The sequence below is a fragment of the Loxodonta africana genome, chromosome 23, assembly GCF_030014295.1.
Source record: "Loxodonta africana isolate mLoxAfr1 chromosome 23, mLoxAfr1.hap2, whole genome shotgun sequence".
NCBI lineage: Eukaryota > Metazoa > Chordata > Mammalia > Proboscidea > Elephantidae > Loxodonta > Loxodonta africana.
Window position 1 is genome coordinate 28,830,174 of NC_087364.1, and position 13,620 is coordinate 28,843,793.

Below are 13,620 nucleotides of genomic sequence, written 5' to 3' on the forward strand. Positions count from 1 at the left end.
GCATGGTACTCCTTTCTATAGCGATGTCGGCTCTGCCTCCCTTTTGCCCATTTTTAAATTAGGTTGTTTGTCTTTTTGTCATTGAGTTGTAAGAGTTCTTTATATACTGTGGTTATTAGAACCGTTAGATATATATTTTGCAAATATTTTCTTCCATTCTGTAGGTTGTCTTTCACTTTCTTGATAATATCCTTTACTGCATAAATGTTTTTAATTTTGAAGAAGTCCAATTTATCTGATTTTTCTTTTGTTTGTTCTTTTGATGTCACATAAGAATGCATGACCAAATCCAAGACTACGAAGATTTACCCTTATGTTTTCTTCTAAAAAGAACTTTATGGTTTTTGCTCTTCTATTTTTGTGGTTGATCCATCTTGAGTTAATTTTTGTATATGGTGTAAGGTAGGGGATCCAACTTAATTCTTTCGCATGTAGATATCCACTTGTCCCAGCACCATTTGTTGAAAGGACTATTCTTTGCCCATTGAATAATCTTGGCACCATTGTCAAAAATCAATTAGGCATAAATGTATGGATTTATTTCTGGCCTCTCAATTTTTTTCCATTGGTCTATCTGTCCTAATGCCAGTACCACACTGTTTTGATTACTGTAGCTTGGTAGTATGTTTTGAAATTGGGACATGTGATTCTTTCACCTTTGTTCTTTTTCAACATTGTTTTGCCTCTTGCAATTGCAAATGAATTTTAGGATTAGTTTTCCCATTTTGGAAAAAAAAAAGGCAAATGACTTTTGGGAGTATTGCCATTTTAACACTATTAAATCTTTCAATCCATGAACATAGGATGTCTTTAATTTCTTTTATTAATGTTTTGTAGTTTTCAATGAACAAATATTTTATCTCTTTGGTTAAATTTATTCCTAGTTATTTTAATCTCTTGGGTGGTATTGTAAATGGCACTGCTGTCATAATTTCCATTTCAGATTGTTCATTGCTGGTATATAGAATTATAACTGATTTTTGTGTGTTGATTTTGTACCCTCCACTTTGATGGATTTGTTTGTTAGGTCAATAGCTCTTTGGTGGATTCTTTGGGGTTTTCTATATACATGGAATCGTGCCATCTGAGAATGGAAATTATTTTACTTCTTCCTTTCTGATATGGATATATTGTATGCCAAAATAATTTTCAATAACAGTAGTGAAAACAGGGACTTTTGTGTTGTTCCTGATCTTATGGGAAAAGCTTTCAGTCATTTCTCATTGAGTATGATGTTAGTTGATTAACATAGTGGCTGCAACAATGCGCTCAAGCATAAAAACAATTGTGAGGATGGCACAGGACCAGGCAGGGTTTCGTTCTGTTGTACATAGGGTCTCTATGAGATGGAACCGACTCAAGGACACCTAACAACAACATGATGTTAGTTGTGGCCTTTTCATAAGTGGAGAAAACTCCCTCTATTCCTAATTTGCTGTTTTTTTTTTTTTTTTAAAAATCAGGAAAGGTTGTTGTATACTGTCAATTTTTTTTTTTTCCTGCTTCAATATAGATGATCATGTGTTTCTCTCCCCTTTGTTCTATAATGTTTGTATGCTGAACCACACTGACTTATGGGAATAAATCACACTTGGTCATGGAGTATAATCCTACTAATAAGCTAATAATTTTTTTCACTAGTATACTGTTGAAGATTTTACATCTGTATTCATGAGGGATATTGGCCTGTAGTTTTCTTGTAGTGAGTTTTTCTTGTTTGAATATCAGGATAATGCTGGCCTCATGGAAGGAGTGAGGAAATATTCACTCCACTTCTATTTTTTGGAAGAGTTTGAAAAGGTTTGATATCAATTCTTTAAGTGATTGAAAGAATTCACCAGTGAAGTCAGCTGATCCTGCTATTTTCTTTGTTGAGAGGTTTTGATTACTGATTTAATCTCGTTACTTGTTATTAATCTGTTCATTTTTTCTCTTTCCACTAAAGTCAGAGTTGGTAATTTGTGTTTCTATGAATTTGTTTATTTCCTCTAGATTATCTAATTTGTTGGCATACAATTGTTAATAGTATTCTCTCATATTTCTTTTTATATCTGTAAGGTTAGTAGTAATGTTCCCATGTACCTTTCTGATTTTAGTGATTTAGGTCTTTTTTTTTTTTTTGTCAGCCTAGCTGAAGGTTTGTCAATTTATTGCATCTTTTCAAAACCAACTTTTGGTTTCTTTGATTTTTCTCTGTTGTTTCTTTCATTTATATCTGCTCTAATCTTTATCATTTCCTTCATTCTGCTATCTTTGGGTTTATTTTACTCTTATTTTTCTAGTTCCTCAAGGTGTAAAGTTAGGTTACTGATTTGCAATCTTTCTTCCTTTTTTAATGCAGGAATTTACAGCCATAAATTTCCCTCTGAGCACTGCCTCACTTCATCCCATAAATTTTGGTACGTGCTTTCATTTTCATTCATTTCTAAGTATTTTTTAGTTTCCTTTGTGATTCCCTCTTTGTTTAATAGTGTTTCATTTAATTACCACATATTTTTGAAGTTTCTGGTTTTCCATCTGGCTTCATTCAAATTGTAGTAGAAGAAAATACTTTGTATGATTTTAGTCTCTTAAAGTCTACTGAGACTTGTTTTCTGGCTGAACCTATAGCATAGTCTGGTGAATTATCCAAGTGTACTGTTTTTTTACTGGAAAAGAATGTGTATTCTGTTTTGGTTGGGAGTTAGGTTCAGTTGATTTATGGTGTTGTTCAAGTCCTCTATTTCTTTATTGATCTTCTGTCTAGCTTGTATCTATTGTTGAGAGTGGGATATTGAAGTCTCCAATTATTAATGTATAATTGTATATTTATTTTAAGTCTGCCAACTTTTTTTTTTTTTGGCTCTGTTGTGCAGTGCACATATGTTTATAATTGCTATATCTTCTTGATGAATTGATTCTTTTGTTAAGATATAATGTTCTTTTTTGTCTCTCATAACAGTTTTTGACTTAAAGTCTGTTTAGTTTGATGGTAGTGTTCTTACCTCATCTCTCTTTTTATTATTTATGTGGACTATCTTATTCCATTCTTTCAATTTGAAGCTATTTGCGTCTTTGGATCTAAGTGAGCCTCTTATAGAGAGCATATAATTGGATATTTAAAATCTATTCTGCTAATCTCTCACTTTGATTGGAGAGTTTAATTCACTTTCATTTAAATTACTGTTAAAAAAGGCGACTTCTACCATTTTATTATTTGCTTTCTTTATGTCTTATAATTTTTTTTGCCCCTCATTTTCTCTATTACAGGCAGTCCCTGACTTACAACATATTAGTGTTATGATGAACTGCACTTGCAACCAACATTTATTGAATTCATAAAGACATTGATAATAAAAGGCAATAATAAAAACTAAAAAAAAAAAATGAGATATTTGACTTACATCAGAAGTGACTTATGACAAAGTTGTCGGAATGGAAACCTGTCATAAGTTGGAACTTCCTGTGCTACCTTCTTTTGCATTTAATTTTTTGTGGTATACCATTTTGATTCTCATGTCCTTTTTCATATTTTTTTAAAGGTATTTTCTTAGTAGTCACAGTGGAGATTACAATTAACATCCTGAGTTTATAACAATATAGTTTAAATTGCTACCAACTTAGCTTCAATAGCATACAAAATCTTTGCTCCAATGCAGTCCTTTTTATTTCTTCATATGTCTTTGAGTTACTGTCTAGTTACCTTTCATTTCAGCCTTAAGAACCCCCTTTAGCATTTTTTCTTCTAAATTTTATTTATATTGTTGCTGTTGTTGAGAATATACACTGTAAAACACAATTCAACAGTTTCTACATGTACAATTTAGAGACATTGATTACATTCTGAGTTGCAACCATTCTCACCTTCCTTTTCTGGGTTGTTCTTCCCCCATTAACATAAACTCACTGCCCCCTAAGGTTCTTATCTAATCATTTGAGTTGATGTTGTTAATTTGATCCCATATAGATTGTTCTTAAAAGACCATAATGATCAAGGCAGACTTTTATTTTTTTACTAGTTAAGCTAAAATATTGTTCAGTTTTAAGATGACTTCAGGAGATATTTTTGGTTTAAGGTTTAAAGATTACCTCAGGCAATAGCTTTAGGGGTTTGTCCACTCTCCATGGCTCCAGAAAGTCTAGAGTCTATGAGAATTTGAGATTCTGTTCTGGATTTTCTCCCTTTTGAACAGGATTCTTCCATAGAATCTTTGATCAAAATGTTCAATAATGGTAGCTGGGTGCCATCCAGTTCTGGTCTCATGGCAAAAGAGGCAGTTGTTCATGGAGGCAATTAGCCACACATTCCATTTTCTCCTCTTATTTCTCTCTTCCTTCGTCTGTTGCTTGAGGTGAATAGACACCAATTGTTGTGCCTTGGATGGCTGCTTGCAGGCTTTTAAGACCTCAGGCCCTAGACAGTGAACCAGGAGGTAGAACGGAAGTACTAAACATGTTATTAGGTCAGTTAACTGGGATGTCCCATGAAACCGTGACCCTAAACCTCCAAACTAAAGAACCAAATTCCGTGAGGTGTTTAGTTGTACATAAGCACATCAACAGCTACTTTTTTTTTTTTTTTGTCATTGTTGTAAATATATCTATCACACAACTTTTGCCAACTCAGTTGTCTACCTTTTTGCTGTCAGAGCCCACCTCAGAGTATGTTGACTGTGGGTGTAGCCTCCACTTAAGATGTGTGCTTCCTAGCACACAGTAGCCTCAGTCAGTAGTCCTTGGGGCTGTAAAGGGGAGCAGACAGACCCAAATTGATCCCCAGGGAAGTCTGTCCTGCTGGTTTCACAGGACTGATCTATAGGGAGCATAGGGAAGGAGGTAGAGTGCTGACTATGTGAGAAGACGCCACTGCAGAGATTTCTGTAGAAGCTTGCAACAGCCTGTCAACCACCAATTCCCAGGTGGGGGAAGGGTGTAATGCTCTTGTCAGATCTGTATGGGGGGCCTGTCTTGCTGTTATCAGAGTACTTCTAGTAAAAGGTTGGCTGTGAGCGCAGCCTCCACTCAAGACTTCTGCTTCCTAACACATGGCAGCTTCAGTCAGCAGTCCTCAATGCCAATTGGAAGTGGGGCAGACTAACCCTAACTGGCCCTCAGGGAGGTTTGTTCTGTTTGTTTGAGAGGCCAGAGCTATGGCGTGCACAGGGGGGAGGTTAGAGTGCTGACTATGGGAGCAGACCCCACTGCAGGGCCCTTCTGAAGCAATTCAGAGCAGGCTTGCAGGTGACAGCATCCAGGTGGGGAAGGGGCTGTCACGCTCCAAACATAACCTTCAGGGAGGTCTGCCTTGTTACTGCTATCAGAGCTCTTCCTGTAGTATGTTGGTTGTGGGTGTAGCGTCCACTAAAGATGCCCGCTTTTTAGCACACACCAGCCTCAGTCAGCAGTCTTCAGCATTGACCGAAAGGGACAGCAGAGAGACCTGAATTGACTCCCTGGGAGGTCTGCCTCATTGGCTTCAGAAACCTCAGCTATGGAATACTCAGGGAGGCCAGTGAAGTACTTACTATGGGAGGAGACTCCACTGTACAGGCCTTCTGTAGCAATCTGCAATAGGCTTGCAACCGACAGTGTCTGGGTGGGGGAGGTGACGGAACATTCCAAATGGGTCCCTGGGGAGGTCTGCCTTGTTGACTTTAGGGCAGAAGCTTGGTGTCCTTCTCTTTGTACATGCAGGGGCTGTGGTGGTTGAGGAAAAAGGCTTTTTCCCCCCCCCTGGGGCCAATACCCCAGTTCACAGCAGGCAGAAGCCCATGTGGTTGGGGGAGGGGTTGGGACAGTGGGAGAAGAAATTTTCCTACTGTGACTTGTTGATTTGTTGACTCTTGCCTGTCTGCAGTTCCCTGATGCTTTCTTCTGTTCCTTGATTCAGAGTTTCACAAAGTCAAGCACTGTTTCCATGCTGTATTTCTTGTATATTTGGGGGGTCAGATCAATGGTTTGTTTATGCCACCATCTTCCCAGAATCCCTTTATCATTTCTTGTAGGGCAGGCAGACTAGCAATAAATTCCCACAGTTCACGTTTATCTAGGAATTTCTTAATTTTTCCTTCATTTCTGAAGATTCATTTTGCTGGATATAGAATTTTTGGTTGAAAGTTTTTTCTTTCAGCACTTTAAAAACGTCATCCCACTCATTTCTGGTCTCCATAGTTTCTGATGAGAAGTAAACTGCTAGTTTTATTGAGGATTCTCTGAATGTAATGAGTTGCTTCTCTCTTGCTGCTTTCAAGATTCTCTCTTTGTACTTGGCTTCCAACAATTTGTTTAGTGTGTCTTGGTGTGGATCTCCTTGTGTTTGTCCTTTTTGGATTTTGTTGAGTTTATTCAATATGTAGATTCATGTCTTTTTTAAAATTTGAGGAGCTTTTGGCCATTATTTCTTCAAATATTTTTTCTGCTTCTTTTTCCTATTCTCTTCCAATGGAATTCCTCTTATGTATAGTTGGTATACTTGACGGAGTGGCAGAGGTCTCTTAGGCTCTGTTCATTTTTCTTCTTCCTTTTCTTTTTTTCCTTCTCAGACTGGATAATTTCAATTGACCTATTTTCAAGTTGGCTGATTATTTCTTCTGTATGCTCATATCTGCTACAGTAACCTTCTAGTTATTCATTTCAATTGTTGTACTTGTTAGCTCCAGAATTTCCATCTCATTCCTGTTTATAACTTGTCTTTGCTGATAATTTCTATGTGTTCATACATCATTCTCTTTCCTTTATCTCACTGAACATATTTGAGACAGTTGATTCAGGTCTTTGTCTAGTAAGTGCAATGTTTATGCTTCTTCAGGGACAGTTTCTGTTAATTTCTTATGTGAATAAGCCATCCTTTCTTGTCTCTCTTCATGCTTCATCATTTTTTGTTAAAAGTGGACATGTTAATATTATAATGTGGTAACCCTGGAAATTAGATTTTCTTCCTCCTCAGATGAATCAATTCATCTCTGGTTTGTGTTTGTTCTTCCGGGCTTTTGAAGCATCTCTGTCTCCTCAGGGTTTGTTTTTGTTGCTTTCTGTAGGCTGTAGCTGTTTGTTCATTTAGTGACTTTTATAAACTAATTTTTTAAAGTCTGTATTCTTCATCATGTGTTGTCTCTGTTCCTTTAGTGTGTGTTCAGCTAGTGTTTCACAGAGATTTCCTTTTTCCCAGAAAAAAAGGGGGGAGGGATAGAAGGGGGGAAAAACCTCCGACAGTCTTCGTAGATTGGCTCTGTGCTAAGGAACTCTTTCAACACTTAGCCAGGTCATTTGCAACATTTCCTTAGCCTTCACTTCTTGCTTGAAATGAGCCTAGAGATTAGTCAGAGGTGAAAGTTTAGGGTCTTCTCAGGTCTTTCCTGAGCAATGTGTCCTGCCCTAGGCATGTCCATGGCTTTCCAAAGTCCCAAGTACACACAACTCTTTTTAATGCCCAAATTTCCCAAAGGAACACCCTCCCCAGCTTTTCCTCCCAGAGTTTTCAACACTATTGTATGCCTCAACTGTAATCCTTTGCCCCAGGCTGCTGTGGGTTATTTATTTGCCTTACCATGTTTTCTAGGAATGCCCCCCACTTTTCCACCCTGAGTAAGTTTCAAGTTATGTGAAACAAAGACAAGTGGCTGCATCAGTCCTTCAGGTAGCCTCAAGACAGGTTAGATCCACCAAACACAATTCTTTGCATGTAAGGTCTGGTCTGGTCCCTCCAGAATCAGTGACAACGGTCCCACAATAGAAATGCAGGCTGCCGTCTTTAAGACCACTGCCAAACTGGGGGCATGGGGGAATGAGCAAGGGCAAAGAAAACTCCACAAAGCTTTATTACTGTTTTTAAGTTCTCTTTCTTTAGCATTTGGTTATTTGTTGTAAACTTTCGGCTACTTCCAGATTTGTAACAGACTTGAATCTGACAGCTTTTACCCAATTTTTTTTTTTTGATGTTTCTGTGGTGGAATCTTGGAGCTGCCTACTCTACCATTTTCACCGATATCATCCAGTCATAGCTATTTTAAAGTCCTTGTGTATTAGATCTATTATCTGGATTATTTAGGGGCCTTCCTCTGCTGTTTGTTTTCTCTTGATTATTGATCGTATTTTCTTGCCTCTTTGCAGGATTTTTTCTTGTAATGTTACAGAATTTTCCTTTTCTCGTGGTTTCAAAACTAGCATCTTATCCATGGCTGCATTTTTTTAAAATTATTGTACTAACTTTCACAGTTGAACTTGGGTGTCCCTACATATTCCCAATTCCCATTAACTGACTTTTCATTTGTTTTTTGTAGGTTTGTTTTTAGAGTAATTTGGAGCCCTGATGGTGGAGTGGTTAAGAGCCTGACTGCCAACCAAAAGATCAGCAGTTTGAATCCACCAGATGCTCCTTGGAAACTCTATGGGGCAGTTCTACTCTATCCTATAGGGTTGCTGCGAGTTGGAATCAACTCGACAGCAACAAGTTTGGTTTTTTTGTACCCCTACAAATGATTGATGGCATCCATGATATTAGATTCTTCCTTATTTCACTTTAACAAAGAACCTTATTTTCTAGTGTTTAGGGGCATTTGACTGTTGGGTTGTGTTCATTTCTGGAACTTGGGGCATTCTCTGCATATCTAGGCTCTCCATGTAGGTTTTATTTCTGTTCTTTTTTATTTTGTAGTTGTTAGTAAAATTTTTTTTTTGGATGCTGGACCTTGTGTAGATAAGAAGCGTAGAGGCTTCAGATGATATACTTACCAGAGAAAGTTCCGTTTTCCTCTGCTAGGCAAAGAGGGTCAGAGGCTATTTACTTCAATCTAATCAAGGATTTAGCTTGGTTGGGGCTGGGTTGCAGTTTTTATAAGAATCAATTCATCTCTGGTTTGTGTTTGTCCTTCTAGGCTTTCGAAGCATATCTGTCTCCTCAGCCCTAAAGATTATAAGAGATTCAAGTCTACCATCTGGAGGTTTTGCATTTAGATCATTAACCTCATGCTCCACAGAGCTCCCTAGAATAGCAAATGTGTCAAGGGTAGACCAATTGTATATCTGTGGCAAGACTTCCCTCTAGCAGGGCTGTCTTCTAAGGACCATAAGATTGTAGAAACTTCACTATGCTTTTAAAAGCCTCCTGCCCAGTTTTCCAGTCTTCAGCATCACCCTAGAACTCACCAAATGCCCTGTGGTGGAAAGCAAATTATCAGTTTGGGGCTTTTCTAAGTTTACAATTAGTTATGCCAACCCTGCATGGAAAAAGCTCCGCTAGTTTCTCTTTCCACTAGAAGAATCATTTTCCTTTGGCTAAGCCTGGTTCTCAACCCATATACAGAATTGAAAAAAATGAAAACATCCAGGATTATTCATCCAGAAGTCATTCTTATCTGGAATTTTTATTTAGTCTTGTTACTTCCACAGCTCTCCAGTGACTTTAAACATATTTCTGCAATGATTGTTATTGTTCCCTTCTTCCCCCAGTTATTGCAATAGGTGCAATGGCCTGGCAAACCTACATCCTTTTTGGAACTGGAAGTCCCACTGTCTCAATTTGCAAACCTTCTACATCACCAGCTGCTCTTCTCAGTCCCTTATGTTGGATCCTTTTCCTTCTACTGATCTCCAAATGTTGCACTGTACGGCCCATTTCTTAGACTGCTTCCTCTCTCTATCTTGATGCTCTCTAAGCAATCTCATTCAGTTCCATGGTATTAAATACTGTCCATATGCTGATGGGTCCCGAATTTATATCTCCAGCTCTAACCTATTTTCTGATCTCCAGGTTTGCATATGTGTTCTTTGCATCTCCAACTGGATACTTAAGAGGCATCTCAGTATTAACATGGCTCAATAATGATGAGTCCCTGGGTGGTGCAAATGGTTAATGCACTCAGCTGGTAACCAAAAGATTAGTGGTTCAAGTCCATCCAGAGGGGCCTTGGAGGAAAGTCTTGGAGATCTACTTCTGAAAAAACAGCCACTGAAAACCCTATGGAGCAGAGTTCTACTCCGTCACACATGGGGTCACCATGAGTTGTAATCGATTCAACGGCAGTGAGTTTTTTAAACTCATGACTATTGTTTCCCCTCCAAATCCACTTGCGTCTTGGTAAAAGCCAACACTAGCTACTCAGTTGTTCAGCCATAAACCTTGGCACCTTTTCCTCACACTCCATATCCAATCCACTGTAAACCTTCTGAGTTTCATTTCCAAAATGTATGCTGAATCTGACCAATTTCCACTGTCCTATTGCTACAAAGCTCATCTGAGTTGCACTTTTCTATCATCTAGGCTACTGCTAGTAGTTGCAAACTTCCTTTCTCTTCCTTCTACTCCAAAATCATCTTCATGGTAACTAGTGTGGTTGCTGGTTTCTAAAGGTTAAATCAAGTCATGTCACTCACCTCCCTTGCACAAAACCTTCTAAAGGCTTCTCTACTGTAACTAGAATAAGACCCAAACTCTATAAAATTATAGTCTATAAGGCTCTATGTGATCTAATTACCCTGCTTACCTCTTGGACCTCATCTCCTTTCTCATGTATATAGTATACCACTGTGGTGGTCAATGTTGTGTCAGCTTGGTTAGGCTATGATTCTCAGTGGTTTGGTAGACACTATGTAATCACCTTCCATTTTGTGATATGATGTGAGCAGCCAAGCAGTTTAAAGGGGAGTTTCCTTGGGAGTGTGGCCTGCCTCCAGTATATAAATGGATTTTCTGACAAAGCTCGCTTTGTTTCTTGACCCTGCACTCTTCTTGTCGTTTGGAACATAAGCCTGCAGAAGTTTCTGGCTTGCCGCTTGACCTCCAGATTTTGGATGCATCAGCCCCTGCAACCACATGAGCCATCAAAGGTCTTCAGCCTGTTGCCTAACCCATGGATTTGGAAATTGCCAGCCCTCACAATTGTGTGAGCCATTTGCTTGAAGTCAACTTCTCTCTCCATATATGTCTATATACGCTTCACTGGTTTTGCTCCCTGGAGACGCCAGACTAAGACAACCACCCATGCTGCTAGGCTCCAAACCCTCAAACTATCATTCTAACTCAGTAATCCTCTAACATGTCCAGATCATTCCTATTTCAGGACACTTGCATTTGCTGTTCCTTCAGCTAAGAACACTGCTGTCTCATCATTCTGATGTTAATGCAAATGCAACCTCCTAGAGATCTTCCATGATTGTCCTACTGGGCCCCTCTTCCACCACCATACCTCCCTATTACATTATTTCATTTTATTTAACTGCACTTAATATCTGAAATCCTCTTTTAAAAAATGTATTTATTGCCTGTCTTCCCCACAAGAGTGTAAGCTCCTTGAGGGCAGGGTCTTGTTTACTATTGTACACCCAGATCTTGAATTGCACTCTGCACATACTAGGTGTTTGGTATATTTGTTGACGGCCTCCTGCATTAACCTTTCTTGGATAGGGAATGTTATCCAATTTTGGTTTTCCCTCTCCTGCACCTAACAGTAGTGTGAGTATTGCAGAGACAATGTTAAATAAGACTGAGGACTCCATCCTCCCTACTGTAGTGCTAAAGATGAACCACTTTTTCTGACTGCCTCATCAATGAAACTCCTCTGGACAGTCCTGGCTGGCCAAACTCTGAACCAGTTCATTTTGGTTTGACCCCCTGCTGAGAATTTGCATTTCTACTGCAGATATACTGAATCAGAATCCACATTTTAACAAGATTGCCAGGGGATTCTGATTCAGTATATCTGGGGGGTAGAAATACAAATTCTCAGCAGGGGGTTGAACTGAAATGAACTGGTTCAAAGCCCTGGGGCCAAACACATTCTTAAAAAAAACCCAGGCAGTCCTGCCCTCTATCCCACACCTGAAGTCACAAATGGGAAGAACATTTTTACAATTGTCATTGGGCTGAAGGTAGAAAGAGCTGCAGCAATAGGGTTATGGTTTGGCATTTTCTCTCACAATACTTTGTACTTCCCTCAAAACGTAATCATTTTAATAGTCCCTACAAGGCAAAACTTCTAAAGACTTAAGAATTTCCAAACTCTAAGCAATTAAGCTTGAATAAAGATTCATTGTGGATATGCCCTAGTACAGTATTTTTCAAGCTTCAAGCTATGAAATCGATGTAGTGATCTCAATACCAGCATTTTACTTGTTTTAATGAAATTACAGAAAATATCAGCATGTGCTGCAGTACTGATACTTGCAGTAAATATTTCATGAATACGTACACCCACTTATATATGTATGTGTATGTACTGGGTTCTGCTATAAAATAATTTCTTACTATGGGTCAATGTTTTTAAAAAGGCAAGGTAGTCATTGGCCTAGAGTATTAGTTTCATGTTTTCATTCCATAAAAAAACAAAAAAATGCACACTCATAGAACAGAATACATGTATTTTAAGTTTTGACAGTGTTCAAAACTAAAGTCTAGATATTTAAACGAAAGTTTAACATGAGTATTATCTTGTAAGGTAATCTTTTCCTTTTAATAAATAACATACAAAAAGTGTGTTATTATTCCGGAAGCAAATCATCTCCTAACTCTTCATCAGCAAAATCATCCTCGTCAATCCTTTTTTTGGCTGCAGTTTTTGGTCTTTCTATTTGAGGGCCAAGTGGATCCACATAAGAGGCATCTAGGTTTGAAAACAGATTGTTACGTTAGAGCAATATACAAAAGCAAAGCAAATGTGAAGCAATTCGTCTTATAATCAAAACCAAACAACTCAGAGTGAACAGAAATGTTCTCCCAATTCATTTTAAATTTTGTTTGTATTTATCAAGTTCTTAATAATGCCCAGTTGCATGATTTTGTCATCTCACCAGTCTTCTTCAGCCCTGCTATGCCTCTAGGAACTGGGTAGGGGACACCAGCACTTGCCTATTTCTTTGTTACTGCTACTTTCATAAGGTTCATTTGTCCCAGGTAAAGCTCTTAGTTTGGCACTTAGTCGTTCACCTTTACTACTGGCACTACAGTTCTGGCCACTATCTGAAAACACAAAAATAAAAATGCATTTGTTTAACACTTTGAGAAAACATGACACTATATTACCCATCTTAAAGCATACTTATTTGCCAAGAAACTATTTCATTTGGAAGCAGACTTCCTATGGAAGTAATTTTTGTTTTACGAATTTAGAAGAAATCCCTCATTGGGAATCTACAGTGTAGATAAAACATCACTTAAGAGTGGTCTTTGTATGTACTCTTTCAAATGTGTGTTTAGTTATAGGTTTCCATTTTATAGATTCACTTGTGGGAAGTTAAGAGACTATACCCTATTATAACCTAAAAAAGAACAAATAGGAACTGAACAACAAACAAATAAGAAGTCCCGGAGCAGTTTGAGCTGTATCATCAGTTCATATCAAGGCTGGTGAGAGGCCCTAAAAGCACCTTACATGAAACACAGTGGGAGAGGCTGGCTAAGCTTAACCCAGGAGAGAACTGAGATTGTGCTATTACTTTCTTCAAACATTTGAAAAATGCTCATACAGAAGACGATTAGACTTGCCCTGTGTAGTATGAAAGATTTTGGTTCAATGTAAGGAAAACCTTTAAAAGAATAATGGCTGTCCAAATATGGAATGAGCTGGCACAGGAAAGAGTGCAATCTGTATCGCTGAAGATTTTCATACGGCTGAACAATAACATTGCTAGAAAATACTAGTAGTACTT

The 13,620-nt window shown here is 38.2% G+C and overlaps 1 protein-coding gene across 9 annotated transcripts in view; it reads right to left on the minus strand.

The window, feature by feature from the left end:
* Positions 1-8,769: 8,769 nt before the first annotated feature.
* The window catches only part of IFT88 (intraflagellar transport 88), a 253,201-nt gene continuing 248,350 nt past the window's right edge, over positions 8,770-13,620 (minus strand). For 8 of the 9 annotated variants that reach the window (XM_064275365.1, XM_064275374.1, XM_064275364.1 and 5 more), the window contains 2 exons: positions 12,821-12,931; positions 8,770-12,575 (listed from right to left, as the gene is read on the minus strand). In XM_064275365.1, coding sequence (XP_064131435.1) covers positions 12,454-12,575; positions 12,821-12,931 — 233 coding nt within the window. In that variant the 3' untranslated portion in view covers positions 8,770-12,453. The remainder of the gene's footprint in view (positions 12,576-12,820; positions 12,932-13,620) is intronic. The other variant, XM_064275368.1, reaches the window with a different exon arrangement.